At 39.1% G+C, this 24,957-nt stretch overlaps 1 protein-coding gene across 2 annotated transcripts in view; it reads right to left on the bottom strand.

Annotated features, from left to right (window-relative positions):
• Positions 1-561: 561 nt before the first annotated feature.
• Positions 562-24,957, bottom strand: part of POU2F1 (POU class 2 homeobox 1) — a 49,820-nt gene continuing 25,424 nt past the window's right edge. Inside the window, exons 7-15 of one of the 2 annotated variants that reach the window (XM_009890094.1) lie at positions 17,372-17,466; positions 14,889-15,062; positions 11,000-11,141; positions 8,362-8,507; positions 7,347-7,526; positions 4,566-4,671; positions 3,802-4,147; positions 2,883-2,971; positions 562-1,004 (exon numbers count right to left, since the gene is read on the bottom strand). In XM_009890094.1, coding sequence (XP_009888396.1) covers positions 694-1,004; positions 2,883-2,971; positions 3,802-4,147; positions 4,566-4,671; positions 7,347-7,526; positions 8,362-8,507; positions 11,000-11,141; positions 14,889-15,062; positions 17,372-17,466 — 1,589 coding nt within the window. In that variant the 3' untranslated portion in view covers positions 562-693. The remainder of the gene's footprint in view (positions 1,005-2,882; positions 2,972-3,801; positions 4,148-4,565; positions 4,672-7,346; positions 7,527-8,361; positions 8,508-10,999; positions 11,142-14,888; positions 15,063-17,371; positions 17,467-24,957) is intronic. The other variant, XM_009890093.1, reaches the window with a different exon arrangement.

Below are 24,957 nucleotides of genomic sequence, written 5' to 3'. Positions count from 1 at the left end.
GTCTATTTGTGCTCCATTCTTCCTCTCCACCCTCCCGCCCTCCCCCCATGGTGTGGGAGCTCGCTGAAAATAATCCAGGAGCAAAAGACAAACGCGTCCAAACTATATATATAAAAATAATAATAATCATAATAATAATAATAATAATAGAGATACACCAGTAATACAGGCCTGCCTAAATTGTACCAGTTAAGAAAGGAACCCCCAACACGATTGATACGATTATAAACACCTTGTATGACATAATGGCCTGTACAACAGACCTATAAAATGATAATTAAAAAAGAAAGATATTTAGACCAAAAAGAAAGAAGAAATCCCCTTCCTATGTCTGAGTTGATAACCCACCTTAACTTGTCATTGTGACTGCTGGAAATGATAAGTAGTCCTTTCACTTTTTTTGTGGTTTTTTTGTTTTTTTGTTTTTTGTTTTTTTTACATTTTTGGTTAGAAAGTTCTCCGATCCATGAAGCGATCCTGAAAAGACAGTGTTTATTATAAAATTAGGCAAATGTCTGTCCCAGCTTTAAATCCTTCCTGTTTTGCTTTTGTTTTTTATATTTTTTCCTTCTCTCCCTTGTCCCCAGCAACACGGCGAGAGGATGCCCATCACATTTTCAGTTTATAAACCCCGCTGGCAGCCAATCCCACCGCACAGTGAAACAGGCTGCTGGCAGCACAGCTCAGCCCGGCTCACTGTGCCTTGGAGGCAGTAGTGGTGGTGGACGTGGCCCCGCTCGCAGAGGCCACCGTGAGGAGAGAGTTCTGGATGGACTCGGCTGAGGTGGAGGTGGCGTGAAGGCTGGCGACTGGTCCAGAGGCCCCTGCGGAGGCTGCAGCTGCAGAGACCAAGCTAACCGGGTTGCTGGTGAGCAGAGAAAGGTTCTGAGGGTTCAGGAACAGAGGGGCAGTTACGATGTTAGGAGTACCTCCGGCATTGGCAAACACCAAGTTTCCAGTTGCATCCAGTGATGTTATTGGAAGAGAGCCACCAGATGCAAGAGCTAAAAAAAGGAAAATTGAGCAGGGAGGAGATAACATTAGCAGTAAGCAATAATGCAATATGTGCCTAAAAGCAACTGGTCTCTGTATTGTCCTTTGTCCGATATGCATGCTCTCTACACCACTAACAACAGTCCCCCGTGCATCAGTACAGGTTGGGGGCTGACCTCCTGGAGAGCAGCTCTGTCGAAAGGGACCTGGGAGTCCCGGTGGACAACAGCGTGACTGTGAGCCAGCAATGTGCCCTTGTGGCCAAGAAGGCCAATGGCATGCTGGGGTGCATTAGAAAGAGTGGGGCCAGGAGGGCGCTGGTGAAGCCGCATCTGGAGTACTGAGTCCAGTTCTGGGCTCCCCAGTTCAAGAAAGACAGGGATCTGCTGGAGAGGGTCCAGCAAAGGGCTATGAAGATGGTAAGGGGACTGGAGCATCTTTCTTATGAGGAAAGGCTGAGGGAATCAGGTCTTTTTAGTCTGGAGAAGACTGAGGGGGATCTTATCAACGCTTATAAATACTTAAAGGGAGGGTGCCAGGTGAATGGGAGCAGTCTTTTTTCAGCAGTGCCCAGTGATAGGACAGGAGGTAACAGGCAGAAACTTGAACATAGGAAGCTCCAACTAAACATGAAAAGGAACTTATTTACTTTGAGGGTGGCAGAGCACTGGAACAGGCTGCCCAGAGAGGTGGTGGAGTCTCCCATTCTGGAGACACTCAAAACCTGCCTGGACGCCATCCTGTGCAACCTGCTGTAGGTGACCCTGCTCTGGTAGGGGGGTTGGACTAGATGATCTCCAGACGTCCCTTCCAACCCTGACCATTCTGTGATTCTGTGAACAGTCATCTGATCATAGGTTGTTTTTTTAAAAAACACCTCTTTATGAAGAGTGGGCAAGGCCTTGCGGGTACCAAAATGCCTCTGTTGTCTGCTCCTAAACTAATTCCATCATGCCTTTCTTCAGATCTTTAAATGCAATACTAGTCTACGTTTCCTACCACAGAAAACCCGTACATTCAGGCAACCTGTACTGGAAAGGGTTGAGGTGAGTGTTCGTATGAAATGACAGCTACCACATGATAAAGAAGGCCATGTAACCTTGAGCATAACATTTTAAATGCTGACATACAACTACCGTTACAACTTATTCTCATTGGTCTACAGGGTTCAGGCTGCCTTAGATTACGATCTCCTAAATTATCTGTGACACTTTACAAAATGGTTTGTTCTTGTACCCTGGAAACAAGATTTTTTAAGCTAGTTTAGAGGATATTTGAATACAAAGGTTAGCTAGCTCTTTAGGTACCTGCACTATCTAGTTTTTACAGTTGACAAACTATGAACTTGAAAACAACTATGCTGGCTGCGTGGCACTTCCAAAATAAATCTTTACTCCTCTGGATAAGGATTTATGGATTTGAAGCTCTACATAAGGACTTTAGGATGTAGGTTGTTGTAGGTTCTCTTTAAATACATAAGAGGACAAGAATTCAGGAACAAGTCTTGCTTGAAAATGCCCTCCTAACAGACCTCAAAACAGGGCAACTCTGCTCAAGCTTATGCTGGAAGAGCTATAAAAAGCAAATCTCTAACCTGCTGGAGATACATGCCAATGGGGAAGGATAACAAAATAAATTCCAGATCACATTCAATATCTTAAATGCCTCCTGTAAATCACTACAAGATCATACACAGTTCTAATCCCCTTTCTGAAGTTGTACCTGCTCCTTATCTCTGTGATACATGTATCTGTGCATTTAAATTTTGTAAAACCTTTACTTATATAACATTTATGTCCAGTGCTGAGGAGCCACTGTTTGGTAGATAAAAACAAAGCACATAAACTGAAGTGGTATGACAAAGATGCATTAAAAGGAACACTACTGACCTTGAATAGTTGCCAGTGTACTGTTGCTCATCAGGGCCGGGCTGAGAGCACCACCTAATGTCCCTGGATTGAGACTGAGTAAGGCACCTCTGCAGGAAGCAAGATCATGGAAGAAGAAACAAAGACAAAGGGGAGGCGTGTTACTGTTAAAAGGTTGTCACTGTTCATAACTACACCATCATATTTTGAAAAAGAAGAAGGGGGTGGGGAGGGAGGAAAGACCAGAGACTAAGGGCTAATTTTAGTTTTTCCTTCAGGATTCCTTGAGTAGATGTTGCCTTTCAGGTGTGCAGTTAGTGACATGCCTGAAACACAGGCACTGTAAATACATGACTTGTATTGACTGTTGCTGCAAAATATTCTTGTAAAGTATTTTGGGGAAACTGCTACTCGTTAGAGAGCTATCATCATCTCCCAAATTCAGATAAGAAAGATGTAAATCAAGAGGAACTGAAAAAAGAAAGAGTCATCTCTCGGAGCAACATTTTTAAAGCTAAAACTTCAACAATACATCATCATGCATCTTTTACAGCTTCTTGCGCTGATGGAGAAATGAAAACAGAGGTGTGAAGTGGGTCTAGGCTAGCTCTCCATTTTGCAATTAGTAGAACAGATTCTATGATTCACTGGTAAGTTGCAGCTCTTAAGTCAAGCTCTGCAGTGGGATGGACGACTTATCAAATAACAAGATTGCCGCAACACAGCTTTTTCATCCATAAAATGAAAACAACATTTGTGTACATTGATGGGAATGGCCAGTTACTGTCTATAAGTACACCTTCAGAATTTGAGATGAATGACACTAGAATCACCAAGTGAGCTCCCAGAAAACAGCGATATATAAAAGCAATTTATCCTAAGAATTCTCCTTCCCTCTTCTGTCATCTCACCCAAAAGTGTGGGAAAAATTCATCCTTACCCAGCTGCAAACTGTGAGGATGCCATCAAGCCTGGGTTTAGTCCTGCTGCAGCAGCCATAGCAGCAAGACTTGCATTTGCAGGCAACTGTGCAGCTCCTTGTAATGCGGCTGCCGCCGCTGTTTGCAACCCTGATGCCGTTACCATCACCTGGCTGGTCCCAAGAGGGGAGGACAAGGGAGTGGAGGTTGTCTGTGTTGTGCTGGTCTCACTGGCACTGGATGCCTCTGAATTGGAGGCTGAGGCAGAAGGGGAAGGACTCAGGGAGGGTGATGTCACTGCTGAAGAAGCTGGAGGTGCTGTTGAAATCACTGTTGCCGTGTTGTTGGAGGTGGTTTCTGTTGTGCCTGGAAAATTGATTCTGGTTAGGTCAGTACAATACACAGATATGACTGAACAGAAACCACTACCCACCTGAACTGAACTGCACATCCAACTGAAAGGGAGACAAACACACATTTCTGTAGGACCAAGAAGCACCAAGAGTCCAAATGAGAAGCTCAGACTACAATGAAATGACACTTCCCAACAGGAGGCTGCGGAGCTCTAGAAGCTAGCAATGGAATATAGCATATTTCATTTCAGCATCACCTGTGATTTTACCCCCAGAATAGTCACAAAGACTGGAATTTCCTAGTAGAGTAACAAGGAACAATGACAGCAATGTCCTGGGATACCAGTGACCAATACTGAATGACTTTTTGAAGAGTTTAAAGGGGGAAAATGGTAGAGGTTACTGTGGGGGCAAGAGAAATCAGCCCTTACCTGTGACTGACAGACTAGTTACAGCAGGACTGGTCAGAGGGAGCACAGGATTGACAGTCAGGGTTGTAGCTGCACTGCTAGTCACAAGGCTTGGCGTGGTTGCCACCTGGAGGTCAAAAAAGAATACAATTGCTCAACTGTTAAAAGACAAAAAGAGTTAGCTCTACTAGACTTGGATTTCTTTCTTCCCATCCTCAGCTGAGGAATTTAGCAGGGAAAACACTGCGTATACAACTTTTTTGTAATTCTATTACTTTAGCATTCAGTGGACCAACCATAGTACCTTCTCCAATTACCAGCAATATCTTTATTCTTAATCCTTCAGTATTCGAAGGGAGATATATCCAATACACCCATACTGTTTCGGGACTGCAAGTTAGCCCTCCCTCTCTGCCTCCCCCCAAAGACAGCACCTTGTTTAATAGAGTCACTCTTATAGAAAGAGTTATAAAATACATTATTTCTGCATGTTTTTATTTCTCATTTAAACATCTTTTGAACTCCATCTGATCTTTCTCTGATAAAATTATTTTAGTGCCCCAGCATTACCAAAGGTATTTAAGGCAATGTGTTTACATGGATAAACAGAATAACATTTTGCTTTTACTCAATCAAACTATAAGCTCTACTGTGGTAAGTTTCCTTGTGCCAGAGGAAGGATCTCTGAATTTTAAAACATTCAAATGACATTAGCTAATTTTACTTGTGGAGAGTTTATTACAAGAAAGCTACAATAAACTGGAGACCTTACAGATAAAAAACACCAAAGATTTAAGGCTGGAGGAACTAGTTTATGAGGAAAAATGAAATATAAATAGAGAAAGGACGTTTTATTGACGAGAAATGGTGTCCAACAGTAATATTTGAAAGCTGTTATACATCAATGAGAGAAATGAATCCTTTAGAATTGCCCAAGAGAACATAGCCAAGGATATAGGCTCAAACCTTCCTCCTTTCCCCTCTCTTACCTTAAGCTCATTATCAGAGAAATCTCTCTCATGCTGGATATCCTCTTACAGGAAGTTAAATGCTTCATGGATTTTAAACAAGACTGGGGCAACTGGGAAAGACCTAAAAGTTTTCTGCCCATCTCAAATAGGATATGAAATACAGAAGAGCTAGATACATAGTACACTTCTCACTAAAGCAGCCCAGACATTGTACCTGTCATCTGTGCACCTAAGAGTTAAGGCCAAGGTCACAATCCATGTTTCAGGGCAGTGAATCACCTAGAATTAATACAGCTAACCCCATGGTTACAATGACTGACTTCAGCCAATGCAAAGGTAGGCTGCCATCAAAAGGAGCACTCCCCTCCAATCCTGCTTCAGAGCCCTAGCGCTTGTGCAGCCAGGCTAAAAGTCAGATTGGTTATCTAGCCATACTGAAAATTCACCATTGTTCTTCACAGGGTTAATTTGCAGTCAACTAAGTAAACTTGCAGTAAATTTGCATTTAATTTGCAGTAAACTAAGCCAAATCATCCTATGGATACATAATCTCCAGAACTGACACAAAGAATCAACAAAGAACATAGCCAGTGAAGGCTGGGAGCAGCAGGGCTGGAACATCCATTTGAGCGGTAGCACAGTCAGTCTTAAGGGAAGCTTACAATGAGTGAAAATGCTTAGTGAAACATCACTGAAAAAATAGAGACTGTGGTAAACACCTCAGTTTCTTACAAACAATGGCAGTTTATAACAAAAGGGAAATTTATGTAGGAAAACTTTCTTAAGTTGCAGTCTGAGTAAACTTGCATGGTTACTAAAACACACTATCATAAATCTCACTGTGTTTTGCTCGGGTAGCAAGGTATGCAACCTTGCTCTCCAAAAAAAAAAAAAAAAAAAGAAGACTAAGTACATTTAACACATCCCTTCCCCTGAAACAAAAGGTTGCATGCACACATCCTGAGACATGGATGAGGGGAAAGAATGACATGTCACCAAAATTAATGGTTTAATGAAGTACTGGAAGATATTAGCTACTACAGTGATGAGGGTGGAATAAATACTACAAAAGGACAGCTACAGGCTACATAAATTCCACCACATTCCTATTAGCATAGCTACTATGAAATCTAATAGCTACTGTTTCTATTTATGAAAACAGACCTCCATGGACATTGGTAGCAAAGGAGCTGAAGGAACCTTGATGCATGTGTTTTGTTACTCTTATTTTCATGAAGTTTGTGTTTACCTGAGGCAAATACAAGTGTGGGAAATTAATTACATGAGTATTAGCTAAATTGTTCCTTTGTTCCATGTCTTTTTTTTATATAAATCATTCCTAACTAAAAGTGACAACAGTACCGTTGGATTTGTGTGACCTTAGTCTCCAAATGATATGTTTTACTGCTGCTCATCTACTTATCAGAGCAGTCAAAATAAGAGGGGAGCAGTAGAGACGTTAAGCATTTTTTTTATTGCTATTATTTTATAAAAAGAGTTTGGGCAAGAGAGAAAGTCCAGATATAAACTGGAGTTACTGCCTGGAATATGCTCAAAGCAGTAACTCCAACTGCAAATTTGCCAGCCAGAATATTTACCCACAAACTGACTAAATAAAACACCCAAACTGAAGGCCCAACTAGTGCCTGATTTGTAAGCATTATCTCTCTTGGGTAGTATGTAAGTAGGGTATTTAAAATGCCAGTAAAAAATAAATTTGTGAGAACAAGCCTTCTGTACAAAGAAGGTATAGCATGTGCAACTTCTACAGTGAGCACAGTAGAACTATCTCTTCCAGTGATTTTTGTCAACACAGTTTCTTGATTCTTACCAGTGAGGTTGGGCAAGGGAAAATTGCTTTGATGGGCGAGCTGCTGGTTCCACCACTGCTGGGTGGGTTGATCCTTTTCTCCTTCTGGCGCCGGTTACAGAACCAAACGCGGATCACCTCCTTCTCCATGTTTAGCTGGTCAGCTATCATGGTGATCTCATCCGAGGTAGGCTTTTGGTTCTGAGAAAATAAAACAGTACTTGAAAAGCTGTGAAATTACCTTCTGAAGTTTTACAATATAGCTGCTTCTTCACTAGGCAGAAATTTGGATGGGCCATTTATATTCAGAACCTGGTCAGCAGTACAGTAGAGATAGCCCTCCACCTTCCTAGTTACAGGAACATTTCTACCAATAGTAAGCTGTGTTCCTCAGAGATAGGTGATGAAGGTTAAGCTCGCATGATTCTTTTTGAGAGAAGGGATCTGACTTGTGAGTTAATCCTTCAAGGAATTCTAGACTTTGATGAGGAAATCTTTCTTTCAGCATCTCTCGTAAAGGAACAGGAGAGATTAATTATAGCAACAGCCAAATGAACCCCAAGTTGTCTAGACCTGTAATGAAAGACATGTAGATTGGACAGGGTACTTACAGAGGCTACCTGCCCATACAGCTGCACAAAATGCCTAACAAGAGTAACATAAGGCCAGCTAAAAACTTCACATTATGTATGTGTCACCCCATTTATCTATCCTCAGAAAGGGTAATTTTTTTTTTTGATGTGCAGAACATCAAGCTTAGATCTATGGCTCAGTATCTTGGAATGTAAAATCACAAAAGTCAGTGAACTGCAAGAACCAATGAGGGTTTTTTTGAGGGGTTTTGTAGTTGTTGGGTTTTTTTTTTAAAGTGAAGCAGACTTTGATGCATGCTTCTTGGCACAGCCTTTGCATTCACCTTGTTTAGTACAAGCACTTTGCTAAATAACACAGTGATGGGTTCACTCTAACAGACATAATTGTTAAGCAAAGTTTCTTCATTTCTTTGTAGGCTGAGCAGAGCAACAGGATCACTGACCTCCAGGAAACTCTTCTCTAAGGCCACACGTATGTTGGTCTCTATGCTGGTGCGTTTCTTCCTCCTACGGTTCAAGCCTTCAATCCCTTGCCCTTGAGAATTCAGGGCACTTGGGCTGGAGAGAGTTGAATCAGATGAGAGGTTTTCTGAAAAAAGAAAGTAACATAAATGAGGATATTTTATTTGAATGCAGTGCAGTCTAATACAAGTGTTCTTTACCTGTGCAAGGTATGTCAAAACCCACTCTGTAGCTATTCCAGATATAGAGATTTCTGAAGATCACATGCATTAAATTACTTGTAAATTAAATCATTTGTAAATTACAACATATACTTGAAACTTAAAAGTTACAAGTAAGCCCAGAGGGTGCTCTCTGCTACTGTATGCTACCCCAGTATCCCTTTTATAATACTTATACAAAGTTGGTGTCCCCTTATCTCATTCCACCCCACACTCATTCACTGCAAGTCATAGTTTAAAGAAAAAAGCAGTAATTGATATCCATGAGCCACAGCTGTAAGTCACAGCCAATTATGAAAAAATCTGAGCTGCCTGAAATTTCTTTTACCCACTCTGCAATTCACTAGAAGAAGAAGTTCACAGTCAGCTTCACAGTGTTCAACCTCTTCTCTGTCTTAGCAGATATTCAGTGCTATGCGGTTCTACCTGACATCCTACATAGTTAGCAGCTCCCCCTCCTTAGCTTCACTAGGTCTCTAGCTCTCAACCCCTAATCCTGTCTTTTTGGATACACAGAGGAGCAAAGAGAACCCACTTGACCCCACTTTGTAGCAGAAAGTGCAAAATAACCAACAGGCAGGTTCCAGCAGGGAATTTAAACAAAACGATTAATTATGGCTGGAGATCCCTCACTGCACTGGCATTTGTGGGTAATAAGCTGGTGTCAAAGTTCACAATGCCTAACATCATTCTGGTAGGCTCAAATGGGCAAGTACATTCAAGTTCATTATTTTCTAGATTTTTTTTTCCCCCAGTAATGGCACCCATAAATGTGCTGAAACGCCTCTCCATCCTGAAAACCCCACAGAACAAGCTGAGTTCTGCAACAATAAATTCTCCAACACTCTAATGTAACGTAATGGAAGGGATCATCGGTATGGTTCTCCTGCCTTTACCTAAAAGTAGCCTTTAAAAGTCATCTGAATCTTTCTTCCAAAGATTTTCATGAAACTGAATCACAGCCAAAGACAACAGTTCCCAACTTCCAGGCTGTGAAGGACCATGACACTGTTTACAGTCCTTAACTTTACAGATCCAAGTATTTCTTCAGGCTAGCAGGAAAGGAGGTTGTAGAGAGGTGAGCGTTGGTCTCTTCTCACAAGTTACAACTGATAGGACATGAAGAAATGGTGTCAAGTTGTGCCAGGGGAGGTTTAGGTTAGATATTAGGAAAAAACTTCTACACTGAAAGGGTTATCAAAGACCAGAACAGGTTGCCCAGGGAAGTAGTTGAATTGCTATCCTTGGGTTTGTTTAAAAGCCATCTATATACGGTGCTCAGGGACATGGTTTAGAAGTGGGCCCGGTAGAGTTAGATAACAATTGGACTTGATGATCTTAAAGGTCTTTTCCAGTCATAACGATTCTATGAAAAGCAAACTATGACATTCCTTGCAGCACTGGACTCATCCAGTGTTGCTGGAAGGTTTGGGGACCACTGGCCTGTGGACTAGACCACTCAGTGTGAAGATGGTTATGTTTTCTATCATAAATCTACATTACCTAAAGACAACGCCTGACAGCACAACAGAATGACACTTCCTTGTTTCAATGCAGGACAAATTTTCAACACTGCATCCAATTACTTTCAGAATTTCAGAGAATACTGGAGGCACCAGCATAAAGCTCTCTTCATTTTGGTAAAAATAGGAAGGCACACAACATCCCCCCCATCTGTTTAGCAGATCCATCAGTTTTATCCTCTGTACAATTGTATACCGGGAAGAAAAAACTGGCTGACAGCACTCTTCAAGACTTTCTATCCTAACACCTAGCACCACCATCCAAGCTCCTTTTGTCGGTGGTAAAAAAAAAAAGAAAACAAAAAAAAAAAGAACACTACTAACACCGGGATCATGAACATCCCAGTAAAAAATAATTCCGGAAGGAAAAAGCAAAACCTAACCCAGAAAAAACTTGTCCTATGGGGAGAAAGAGAGTGTTCATACAGACCCTTGGAGAGAGACAAAAAGAACGCACACAGGGGTGTGGGAAGAGATGAATGCAATAAGCTCTGCCTACTGAAACAACAAACCATGCAACTCTCTCTCTACAACACATCTGAAAAAGAAAGCTAGAAGAGGATTAGACGTTATATGCATTAACATACACGAAGAAGGAAAACCATGACACATAATATACCTCACCCCATGCAATTATTCAGCTGTCTGCAGAACACAATTCTGAAAGTTCATATTGGAACAATTTTGGATGTGTATAAGCATACGAAGGCGGAAGTATGGACCCTTATTCCTACACCCTTATTTGTCCCATGGATTTGTACAAAGATTGGCGGCTTCATAAAACCATAAGGGTACAAACGAAGCAGTTTTTCAGGGTTTTTTCAGAATCCTACTGATTTTGGTAAGCTGGTGAAGAAATACACAGACTCATTCACCTGCATCATTGAGCCACTTTTCCAGAAGTGGCTTTAACTTGCACATGTTCTTAAAGCTGAGGTTCAAGGCTTCAAAGCGAGAGATGGTAGTTTGGCTGAAGTCATTTCCATAGAGTTTGCCCATAGCGAGCCCAACATCACCCTGGACAAAGAAAGAGAAAAAAGGGATTCACTAACATAGGCACTTCCAAAGCAAGGAATCCTGTCACGTTCTTGTGTTCTCTTAGTGACTTCACTGTTGCGTGGGATTTCATTTTCACAGAAACTTGCTCAGCGCTACCAAGATTCATGCTAAAGCAAATAACCATAAAGAAATGTTAAACCTCAGTCAGTTTAACCATGTAACTCTTTCCAGGGAATCTCTGATGCTTTGTCTTCTTAGCATTATCACTGAGCAGAACATTCCACTGAATATTAACTTGTAACTTTTCTCTTAGTTCTTTAAAATAAGGAAAGGCCAAGCTCTCTTTAGGAGCGGATTTAAGTATCTGCATATTTCACACCAAAGAAGTAAAGTTCAAATAAGCAGAAATGCAGTGAATTCATGTTCTCAACGCTCTTGAAAAACTCTATTGAAAACACTCTTGAAAAGATGTCTGCAAACATATATCACATTTAAATAGATGCAAAAATATTCTGATCTGAACTTTTACTGTCTTCTGAGGTTCAAACTAAACGTCTCCCCACAGATACACATTTCAAAGCGGATAAGAAGTTGAAACATTTCAAATAGTGAAGTGTAGTCTTCACTACCATTATCCATCTGCCAAAAAGCTATCCAGGAGATTTACAGACAGATGATCATCTCTTTACATCTGTTATTGCCTTTCAAAACTCAGTTTTAGTTAGCTATCAGACATTCTGCTTATCCTAATATATATATATGCATATATATACATCTATGTAGTTTACACTTGGAAAGTCTTGTTCTTAAAAAAAAATAAATCAATCCACTCTTGATTGTGGGAATTAAAACCACCATAATGTTTTCTTGTTTCGTTTTAAAGCTGGAAGATCCTCCCCTTTGACAAAAATGAAATTATTTTTAAAGTATGTTATTTGGTCTAAAGTAGTTTAATTTAGATTTTCATTTCTTAACACAAAAAAAGCACAAAAAGTTTGGACGAAGAAACTGAAAAGCTTCAGCATAGTTAGTGGAGTTTAATTGGAAGTGGGTTAGTTGGATTGTGCATAAAGCTTGCTTTCTTTTCTTTTTGGTCTGATCCACAACCACAACTTGATACAAGTATATTAATAGCATGCAGAGTGGCCACATCCAAGCGAGGAAGAAAAAAAACATTGGTAAGCTTAGTAAATTGTGCAGGTTGCGTAAAGAAAACAATTTCCTTTCTAGAAGAGGACCAGAACAATTGGTTTGTACGCCCTTCAATCAGAGGAAATACATGGGAACTCACATTTATACCTCTACCCATATGCCAGGATTCTGTGCATTTTAAACCTCATAAATCATTCCAAGAGAAGTAACATGGATGCTCTACTGAGTTTATGAAGAAGAAAAGCTGGCTATGGAAACCATTTTAGAGATAAGTTGATTTATGTCTTGGCAGGAAAGAGTTATGAAATTTGCTCCAGTCCCCCAGCTAAATTTAATTCTGTTATTTATGTTGTTCTTACTAACATTTGCCATCTGATTTAAAATGAATAGTTAACCATTTTTTGTCAGTAGTTTTCAATGCCAAAAGATGGCAGCATTTCAGCTGTAGGCAAAGGAATTTACATACTGGGATGAGAATTTTATTGGAATGGGCCACTGAAAGGATGGATGGAACAGAGGATAAAGGCACTGTATACACATCTGATCTACTCTGTAGCAACGGTACTGAACTGAAACTGATTATAAGGTACATCATTGTTGTATGTACTGGTCTGTTAAGAAGCTCAGACAGACTAGCAGAGGTAACACCTTTTATAGAATAAAAATAACATTGTCTAAAATTTTCACTCGCATAGCTTGAATCTGTACCGATCAATTAGTCACATACCTGCAATAATGCTAAGATGCAGTATGCTCATTGTGTCTCTGTATGTCAAAAACAGAGATATTTTTAAGGAAAACAATTAAACAAAAGGATTTAAATCCATCACCCACTTTTCACGGTGGCAGAAGAGACAGAACTGCTGAAATTCAAAACATGTTATATTGTTCACAAGACAGAATGTAGTAAGTGATTAGTTCGCAATGCAAACTAAATCTTACAATTATTTTTGAAAAGCAGGGGTGGCATGAGTCTGAGAAAGCTTACAGTACCATTGGAAATAAATTTCTTTTATCCTCTGAAAGGCTATTTATCCAACTATAGGAAACCAAAGTAATAGGGGTCTCTAATTATCATCCATTTATGCAATTAGGTAGAAGTTATCAGAACTGCCTAATTATACAGATACAAACTCAGAGTAGGATAGGAAAGATCAAATGCAATTTTATCACTTGATCTCAAGATTCCCCTTTTTTGATCTCAAAAGCAAATACTGAAACGTAAGCCCAAGCAGTTGTGTTCATTTTTCCTCATCATGAAAATTCACAACAGGGTCAATAAAGAAGGGTTAACCCATAACTTAAAAAGTCTAGTTGGGCCTTTATAATCACCTCACAGCAGGGCAGATTAAACATAATAACTAAAGATCTACATGAACCTCCTCAGTCAGGCTACAGGGAAGCTATTGTATTTTATTCTATTCTGTTCTGCTCTATTCTAGCTTTTGTGTGTGTCCATCGCTTGTATTTCTGTGCCTCCCTCTAGTGGAAAGAAGGGAGGGAAGGCGGCACACACGCCAGCAAAGCGCACTTTATTTTACTGAGAACATTCTGTTCTTGAGTTATAATTAAGACGCTGCCAGGAACTTTCATTATGAACCCTGATTTTTCAAACATTTAGGACTCTGCCAGAAATATAAATCTGACTTCAGCACATACTTTCAGCTAGATAGATTTACTTATTGGGGGTGGGGGGAGGGGACCAAATCACGTATGTTGGATTCACTGCTCTGAGCTCAGACTTTTAAACACCTACTTTGTTTTCTGCATGCTATTTCTTCTAGCAGAAACATGCCCACATTTACCACAGACTCCTGCCAAAATTTTCTGTTTAGCTGGACAGATATTTATATTTTGCACAGAAAAAAAAATCGTTTTGATATTAATAAGAAAGAACTCTTGCATCCAAGCAGCATTTCCCTTCAACAGAATAATGGAACATATAAATGTACTTTGTACTTTTAATTGTACTCCTCATTCAACCATTTTCACTATGTTCAAGATTACTTTTCTTTTGCTCTATGGGTATTTCTGAGCTTTTAAGCAAACCAAAACAAACTACAACTCCAGTTCACCTCTGTAAGGAGAGAACTTCAAAGGTGACAGTCCTTTCAGGTTTTGTTTAGGAACCTTAGCAAACGCATTAAATACAGAAACCATTGATGTTTAATAGTAATGGTAATAATACACTTAAGAGATAAAAACCCTTTGACATCCAAAGCAACTCCACAGTTGTGATATACTTTTTAAACACACAGAGCAGTTAATTGTGCTGTATGATTTTTGGAACTTTGTACTTCTGAAGGAAGCTTTAAAGTACTTTGTCCCATTCATTTGACATCCTATAGAATGAATAGTGCACATGCAATGACATCGGGAGCTCGTAAATGCACGTACCTGCTGGGAAAATGGCTATGCTTTAAAACCAACAGGGAAGTAAGATGGACGTATGGCTTTTTCTGTTACTTCTTAGAAATCCCCTACATAAAGGCCAGAGCATAACCCTATTTAAGAAGGTTCTCCTAGGAAAAGGTGGAATTGTAGTCTCCCTCCAGACTTGAAAGATGAGACCTCAGATTCCACACTGGCAGGCACTAAGGTACGTAGTCTCACCTGAGTGAATCCAAGTTTGATCCGTCTTTGTTTGAAAGTCTTGGCAAACTGCTCAAGCTCCTCAAGGTCACTGGGCTCCTCCAAGCTGGGAGTGTCGATTCGCTTTGGTGTTGACTGGCTCTGTGGAAGTGGCTGAATGGGGGTCGCTGCTATTGTGCGTGTTGGGGTTGCTGGCTATTAAGATAGCAAGGAAAAGATTAAAATCAGACTTAACAGAATAATCAGCAAAAATTAAATTCAAAAATGGTATGTGAGGTTTCTGTGAGAAAAAGCAATGAATTTGATATTTCCAGCAACCTGAAAGTTCCTCCACTTTATTTACATTCCTCACAAGAATGAGCAATCACAATCCAGAAAACTGTATTAGTATGACAGCCTTTTAAAGACTCTGTCAGAACCAATTAAAGAAAAGTAAGAGATGTTCAATGCAGCAGATAACCAACAACTTTCACTTGCTACAGAAGCTGCTCAAAGAAAAGCTGAACACTCTTACTTGATATAGTTCTATCATTTAGAGACAGCTTGGCATTCATCCCCTTTTAATCATTTTAAAATTGAATTTACTGCTTGTGTGAGGTGGCAGATTGTCATCAGCCCAAAAGATTCAAGTTTCCTATTTAATCTTGGAACAGTGAGCACATACAAGCGCAGCAAACATGGCATGTTTCCTCTAATGCCATCTCTTGTGACTGACTCGACTCTTCCAGTAAGAAAAAAAATAGATGTACCTGTAACCCTTCTGTTGACACTTGCAACAGTAAGAATTAATGTACTGGTGAAACAAAAAATTAAGCAAAGGTAACCTGTAGACAATTCCTTTTAGGTTACATTTTTCTTCTATATGAAAGTTTAATTTTCCAGGAAGTCCACAGGAGGTTCATTATTCCTGAACATTGGCATACTAGAACATTTTGCTATGCAGCAATAATAAGAATCTGAAAAAAACCTGAGCATCATGGAAAAAATTCACAGGTGAACAAAATATATTAAGATCTGGTATTGCCCAGTTCAACAGGAACATTGGAAACATGTTTTGAGTGCATAACTCTACCTTCTTACATGCCATAGATGAACTGAGATACAGAGACAAATCATTTACTCTAGTTAAATTCTACTCAGCTCAGCTGAGGCTGTTAAGTTGATTTCATGCTTTTGTGTCCTATGCCCAGTTTTGAAACTACAGACTCCTTCAGGGCAAATAAGAACAGCCCTAAGTCTATGCAACACTACAGTACTATGCAAAATCTGCGCAAAGGTCCAGAAACAGCAGTTCTAAAAGAAACAGCCTACATATAGCCGAGTCTTTCTGTAGCTCCTTATGTTGTTTTTCTCCTGGGTTAGTGCAGTATTTTGCAGTGCACAGCAGATGGTAGAGGGAGGTCAGGATCTATAATTCCGTTACTTGAGAAATAATGTGATCATATATGATCTTTCTAGGATTGCAGATATGTCTGTCACACTATAAAGGTTTTTAATATTTTTTAATTTACATTAAACTTAGTGAGTAATTACTGCAGCATGTCTTTACTGACCTCACCCCCTTCATATAATTTATTTCCTCTTTGCAGTTTTGATACTTCTGTAAATCCAAGTATAATCTTAAGTAGGGAGTCATGCTGCTAACTGAGGTATGAACTACAGAGGAGAGACAAATTCCATTTTCCACATGGTGCATGAAAAATACTATCAGTGATATAATAGAAAATGTAGTTTTCTAAGACTCTGATAGACTCAGGCACCTTATTACAGACTAAAAAATTCTTGTATGTAACCAGCTTGGCAGGAAGATACTGTATATTACATGGTATTTGAGAAACAGCATGCAGTCATGTAACTAAACTGCACAGTAAAACCCAGAGTGAAGCAGAATTAAATTTGCAAGCACGTGCAACCTTAAAATTGCTTTTCGTACAGTCTGAAAGCTTAATCATAGAGCTTTAATATTTTAACATATATCTAACAGAATATTTTAATGCATTCCTAACAATCTATTCACTTTCACAGAGGGTAACTAATAAGACTGGCGATGACTTAGCAATAATAGCAAAACAACTAGGCTACAATAAAGATAGATTACCACCGCAATCTTTAGAAAAAAAGATACTAGTCAGTAATCCTCTTTTTGAGCTTTTTAGGTAGCTCACATCTTGCTCCTCTGAATTTCACAAATTTGGAGACTGTCCAAGAAAACCTTGCAAGAAATCAAATGATGCTCTAGTGTCATTAACTCAAGATACCAATCATGGAAATTTTCAGCTAAAAAAAAATTTAGAATGTTAAATGCAGGAAAAGAGGCACATTAGGGTGGAAACTACAAAACTAAACTTACTGATACTTCAGCTCTACACTGAATCTATCTAGGAAGACAAACTCACTCTTAAAGCTACAGTATCTTACTCTGGTAACTAATACAGAGGGTCCATTCACTTGAAATAGTGTAAGTCCCCTCAAAACAACTCATGAACTGTAGAAATAAGCCTGACCTGCGAGGCAAGGGTGATGCTTGGCTGAGACTGCAGGAGGTTGGCTTGGCTTTGCTGAGGTAGTTGCGTTAAGAGATTCTGCGCTTGCAGGAGACCTGGAGAGAGAAAAGGGTGGGTTTGGTTTGTCACTTAAAAAGACTAAAACTTGAAATAAGGTGAAACAAGGCTCTTGACAAATAATCAAAGTTACAAAAAATTTGAAATGCAAGCCTTCATAGGCATTTTCAGACTTTTCAGTCCAAAATCCCCTTGCATTTTCCTGAAGTATATGTGGTGACAGAAGGGTAAAAGACAGAAGTCTGTAGTAGTCTCCTCTGCACAAAGAGTTTGTAATGATCAGTTATCCCAGTTCTGTGTGCAAGAATCCTTTATCGTCCCTTTTAGCTTGCAGATTTTGGGTAAACCTCTTCCTGTAACCAACAGCTGACCAAGAATTAGGGACCCATCTAAAAATAAACAATTGAACACTAATCAGATCAAATCCAACAACTGAATACTAATCAAAACCAGAAATTTGGCTCCTTCATCACCCTTCTTCCTTTCTGTATCACCCCATACCAGCTGCCTAATAAGAAGGCAACTTTCTGGCAAACTTAAGCAGATGACACCAGAAGACAAAACAAGCTCAGATAACTTCTTCCTGGCTGAAATAAAGAAGGAATCTTTTGGAAAAGTAATCAGAACTTAAAGCTTAGGCAAGATACTGAACACTGTTTAAATTGCACAAATAGAATAAATATTATTCGGTATATATGAAAACCCCTGCTATTATGAAAAGGTGACAACATTAAAGAACAGTTGGGATTGATGCAACCAATATATACAGTACACTGTTGTTCTACAAATAAATTCTCTTACAGTCATGATTTGTATAATTTATTTTATCTCTCAGGAAATTGAGATATACGCTTGCATCTATGTATTTTAACTAGAAGCTATGATTTTTTTTTTGCATTTCTAATACTAAAATTTATTTATTTTTCAGGGGTAAGAATCTTAAAAAAATATACTTAGTTAGTCAAGTCCCTCAATTTTATTGTGATAATATTGCTATTACTCTTTAGGTAACTCCTGGCTATAACTATCAATTTGCCCTATGATAATTTAAGAATCTGACTACTTAAACCTACACTTAATAGGCATCTGCAATATACCAAGTTCCTAGAACCAGGGGGGATGATGGCACAACAACAACAGATGGACCCTATGGCCACTCAGGGGACAGAACACCAAGTAAGTACCACTTAAATTCTGTAATTTGAGTTTGACATGGTCTGTTCTGGTTCATCAGCTGGCTGATCAATCACAGCACACCACTCATGACCAGCTACCTCTTAACAGAACACAGGTACAGGACACAGGAATTTAGGACTTGATAAATAGTGAGTGAGAAACCAAATGTTTTATGCAAGGTTAAGGCCATAGGAGACATGAAAAGAGGGACTACCATGGGTAGGAAGGAGAAAATGGATCCTCAATGAGGGATATCAACTACAGAAGAATTTGTCTTCTGACAGTGATATTACTGTTACTTTTTTTGTGTGTGTGTGTGTTGAATATGTATTTTAAATAGAAAGTGTTGCTATCAAAATGCTCAAGACCTACAGAAAAAAGCCAGCTGCTTACACAACATAATAGCACAGCATAGACAACTATGTATGTTTGCTTTGCACCATATAATCGACATGTTCCAGCTGTGTTTTTGAAAAGCCACAGCGAGGGAACAGATCAGCTTAAGGAACTTCCAAGACAGCCACCTACTACAGTTACACAGTGCATTTTACAATGCAAATATTTGTTCACTTGAAAGATGATTTCAGCTGCCTAAATCTAAATATTAATTAGTGAACAATCACCTCTAAGTGAAGAGGTTCTGACCTTCATTTAGTGACAGTGAATTTTAACTGACAACTTGAAATAGAAAGGGGCAAGACATCACACCGACACTATAGAGCAACTGACTAACAACAAAACAAAAAACAGGCAGCTGACAGTGACCACATTTGACCTCTAATCCACTGGTAACACCACCAATCACAAGTTACTGACTCATCTTATGACTGTAATCAGAGTAATTAGGACTGTCCTTTTGTGATTTTTTTGTCCTCAAAGAAATCCCAGAGGATGTTTTTCTGGCAATAACACTTGCTGAAGAGCACAAGATGACTACACTCTTCCTCATTTTATTCTCACTTGTATGTTCTGAAATAATCATCACTGAAGGACAGGATAAAGTACTCTGAACATGTTTAATCTAGTCACTTTTTACATCATTTTATCCTATTTAAGAAATACTGATACAAGGCATCTCAGGCAGAAACTAGAGAAAGAACAAGTTAGTTTAACCTGCAGCTGACTGAAGTAATGATCAGGGGATGGGGAAAGCAGCTGAACTGTTTTGGCAAAGTATGCATCTCTTCCACTGACAAAGTCATTTCAGACAGTTGCTGTGCACACGCTTTGGACTTTTATTGGCTTCCATGGGTTGGCAGCTGCAGTTTTGCTCTTTTCAGACATGACTTGTACTAGTCTAAGCTTCACCTTTGCTTTTTTTTCCTGAGAGGAAACTATTAGTCCTCACTTTGGTACAAGACAACTGCAGTGACTTAACTTATAGGGAACATACCACAGCCTGTTAAATACAGTGTAAGTGCAAAACTGCACCTGTTAGGCAACTGCTGAGATACTGATGTTTCAAACCCTGATGTTTCCTTAGGGATTCATACTGGCATCAATACTGCTTAACATCTTTATTATCAATAAGGCTGATGGGACAAAACATATTCTCAGCAAGTTTGTGGACAATGCCAAACATGGGGAGAGTGGTCAATAGGCCAGAAGTCAGGGCCTAGACAAGCTGGACAAATGGAACCCCATGAAGATCAGCACAGGAAAATGTAACATCCTGCATGGGGGCTGGAATAACCCTGTGCAGCAATACAAGGTGGGCACTGGCTGGCTAGAAAGCAGTTTAGCAGAAAAAAGACATGGGGGTCCTGGAGCACAATAAGAGGAACAAGAGCCAGCAGCGTGCCCTTACAATAAAGACAGGCAGCACATCCTGGGCTGTATTCACAGGAGTACTGCCAGCAGGTCCAGGGCTGTGATTCCTCCCCTGCATTTGGCACTTGTGAGATCACATCTGGAGTACTGTGTTCAGCCTTGGGTTTCCCAGTACAAGACACAATGACATCCTGGATTTTGTATATTTAAGGCACACTGGGGTGGCTAACAAGTTGGAACACCCATACAAGAACGAGTGAGCGAGCTGGTTTGTTCAGCCTTACGAGAAGACCAAGGTGAGATACTATTGCTGTCTTCAAAGACAGAAATGGTGTCTTCTTGAGGGTGCACAGTAATGAGACACAACAGGCATAACTGGAACACGGAAAAGTCCAACTGGATAAAGGAAACAATTTTTTTTTTTTTTTTTTAATTTTTTACCATGAGGGTGGCCAACTATTGGGGTAGGTACTTGAAGAGGCTGCAGAATCTCCATCCTTGGAGATGTTCAAACTCAACTGGGGGAGGTGCCGAGCACTCCGCTATAATTGGACCTGCTTTGAGCAATACTACACGGCCTCTAGAGGTCCTAACCTACGTGATTTTTTGAATCTATAAAAACTAATGTTGTTCTTGTATACTTAACTTTACAGAGGTAGCATTTGTAACCCTCTGCTTTGGGTTCTATGAGCCCACTGGTATTATTGCATTAAATATGGCATACAAATCACCTATGCAACACTCAAAGAATGACTGCATGGAAGTGGGTAAGGATTTATGCAAGAATATGATGCTTTTGAGGTATTTAATTTTTTTCTTAACAGTTAAAGTAAATGAATCTACCATCATCCAGGACTTTTCCTGTAATGTCTACAAGTAGCATGAATAATCGCCCAAGCCAAAACACTCTTCCTGCCAGCCAACAGTCACCAAGGACTGATCTGTGGATCAGTTCTCACTGTCTAAAATTAAACAAAAGATAAAACAAACATTCAAGTGCAGATTTTTTCAATATAATTTTTAAAAAGTTGGCTCAGAAGCATAATACATTATTCAACACTAACTGATCTCCCAAAAGAGTGAATTTTTTCATCTAAAAGGAACTTGACTGCTTTCTCTCTGCCAAAGCTGTTCATCTTCTCACAGACATATCCTGGAAGTTAGTTTGCAACACAAAGCCATTACAATGTCATAATTTGATTAACTAGAAAAAACTGAAAGGGAAGAATGAAGGGTGTCATATCACACAGGAAAGAAAGTACTAAGCTATGCATTCCTACAAATCTATTCCACTGAGACGTTAAGCTGCTGCATGCTGCCACACCTTTTGCAGTATCCAGGTACCCTTCAAGATCAGTTCAAGAACATGACACGCATGTGCTGAAGTTGGTGAACTGTGGTTCTGAAGAGTACCAATTCAGTGATCCGTGCAAAGGTGCTGCCACACTACTTCGATGAAAGTCAACATTTTTACCCATTGATGCTGTTCAGATGGTTAGAAGCAAAGACTTGATTTCAAAGAGGACAGTAAATATTAAGCATTTAATTCATATCTTGGTAATGTGTATTTCCAGCACAGGGGCACAGGGGAAAAGTCACCATTTAAATCACTTCTTGCAAGTTCTTCCTAATTCCTCTTCAAGCTTTCCCCCCCTTATTTGGGGAATGAGTTTGAGTCAGCTGCATTTTATTCAACTGCTGTGTCAGCAAATATGCTGTCATTAAGAGTCTCTTGACAATGAAGAGCTGGGTCTCCTCATTTGTGTATTATGGCAACTAAAGCACTTTCACCTAGTTCACATAGTGTATTATTAACAAAATGAGGAGGAGTCCTGTAAGGGCAGTGAAGGTGCACAATCTCAAATGAGATAAACACCTGTCCATTACAAATTTGATACATCTGAGAAGAAACACAGGCAACTTCAGGCATCTTCCCCCATCCTCACACTGGGTGAGGGAGATGCACTCTGATTTCTGGTCCCAGAGGCCAGCAGGGTAGGTACCAATGTTTAACATTCATTATTCCATTTTTAAAATGTGTGGTGTTTTGTTGTGGGAGATTTTTTTAATGGTACAAGTGAAGATTCAAAGTCTGTAGGACAAGTGCGCAAGAAGAGAACAGGACTGGTTTGGGCCTGTTACATCATCCCAGGTGTTTTTACAATTAAAAAAATGAAATCATAAACAAGGTCTTTAATAATAAACAGCAATAACTTGAGAATGGGTAGGCCCAGCTTCAGTGTTTAAAGCTAATTAGTAGCTTGTCTTCCACATTTGCCTTTCTGGATACTTTCTTTATAAGTACTGTTTCTAAACCTCCTTGACACTGATGCAGTCTTTTCTCAGATCTTAACAACCTCTGTTTGCAAGATTAATTTAAATGAAATGCAGCACCATTTCCCCTCTCCATTCAGAATTTTACTGATACGATTTTTATTGGCAATATCTTCCAAGTAGAAAGGCAAATGGTCATCTGATGAGGGTAATATTTTTAAGAAGCGGCTATAATTGCAGTAAAGGACATTGAACTGATTATTCTAGAGACAGATCTATTAGATACAAGAACAGATACAAGAGGTATAAAGACTGTACAGGGTGCTACATTCCTGCCTGTGACTTTAAGAATAATATGGGGACAATAATTGCTCCAAATAAGAAATCATTCCAAATTTCCATTCAATCTTCTGCATATCTGCTGAGGCTTGAAACAATTCCTTCAGTTCTGATGTTGCCTATTACAAGCCATGAAAAAACAGGAACTTTACAATATATTTCACGCAAGACACTGAATAACCAGAAATCATGTGGAAAAGGAAGATGACTACATTAGACATATAGCAGTGGATTTATAGGGAGAATTTCACATCTGCTGCCGTGATCTATAGTGTGTGTCGAAGAAAGATAGCAGAATAACATCGTGATTGATGATTAATATTTTAGGTATCGATTTTTCCAAAATTTTCCAGAAGTTGGATCTAAGCCATGACTTTCAACCCCTTTCAAGAATCTAAATATAATTGGTGATGATTGCATTACTCTGCATCCCATCACCTCTTCAAGTAAAAGAAGCTTTTCTCTACCATATGTTTGTCTTCTACAATCTCACTTAGAGATACTGTTCTCACTTATTTTCCTCAAAACTATTCTCTTGTATTAAAAACAACGTTTCTAATTTACATGACTACATGGCATGTACAAAGTATGTAGTGTAGTCTGTAAAGCAATAGATTTCTTCCAGAATAGATAATCTATAAATAAATCTAAATTTTCATTTTAGTTATTGAATGCGTACATATATATATAGATATATAAAGCTGCGTGTAGGACCTATGGAGCATCAAAAAAAATCTGAATGCCTTTGGTTTTAAAGAAAGCTCTATGCTCGTTTCTCCAGAATATTTATCATTTTATGAAGTTGACTAATGGAGCAATAGGACAAGAACAACATGGAAAAGTCAGCTGCAACAGCAAATAACAAAATAAAAATACACAGTTTCTCAATCCTTCTCATAAATAATAACACTCTGTTTGAGATCTTCTAATAATAACCATGAAATACTGCAAAAAACATACCAAAAAGTGAGATAAGGGGTATTATGACATACACGTTGCTTTATCATTGAGTGCTCATGAAGAAAACTGGACCTATTCAAGCATTTCAGTTGGAAGGTTGTCACACACTAATGGTGCATGGTCAGAAGACGGAATATAAATCTTCCTACATTTTTGAGCTATTCGGTTGTTCAGGTTGTACCTTACTAGTAAAACATGGTGTTTCTACATATACTGCGTCACTGATGACAGCAACAGGCAGGTCTTAAAACAGCAGTGAAGAAATCATTATCAGAGATGGCCCCTGGAAATGGTACCATGAAAATCTCTTCTGGTAGTTTTCAACTTCAGAAGATTTTAAATAAACAAACATAAAGCCTGCCTTCCTTCCTTTCTATAATCCAAACAATTCATTTTGAGAGATTAATATGATTTGCTTCTGTTAGTTTCTTTTTTTTTTTGTGAAGCATCTTCAGAGATATTTTAGAAAACAAAAGTTAGCTAAAAAACATAGGCAGACATTAATGCTACCGAGCTTTTCAAAACAATGCTTTTGTGCTTGCTGTTTCCTTAAAAGAATTTATCAAAAAAAAAAAAAAAGCCTATTTTAAAGAATCCTTGAACTAAATTTTGGTGACGTTTGATTTCTTCTGGAAGAATATGTTAAGCTTACAAGTTCTGCTTCATTTTAAGAAACTAGTACATCACTAAATGCCTCCATGAATAGTTTTTTAGCCATTTTCTATCAGTGCTGGTATAAAAGCTCTCCTAAATGAAGTCCTATTAAAAGAAAGTTAATTTTGAATAACCCTTTCTTCAAATGTGAGAGCATTCAGACAGTGAGAGAGCTTCTGCATAATGGAAAGCCAGTTCTATCCAAGCCACAGTATATAAGGAATGATGCATGAAAAAATTGAAAGGAACAGAGGAAAATAAGGTGCAAAGAGCTGCTTTATAGGACAGCCAGGCTCTGGAGGCCTCTTCAAGCATAACAGGATTTGCTTTCTGAGCAAGAATCTTTGGATTACCAG

The sequence above is a fragment of the Charadrius vociferus genome, unplaced genomic scaffold, assembly GCF_000708025.1.
Source record: "Charadrius vociferus isolate BGI_N301 unplaced genomic scaffold, ASM70802v2 scaffold287, whole genome shotgun sequence".
NCBI lineage: Eukaryota > Metazoa > Chordata > Aves > Charadriiformes > Charadriidae > Charadrius > Charadrius vociferus.
Note: the sequence above shows the minus strand (reverse complement) of the source record. Positions and strands in the feature narration are given on the sequence as shown.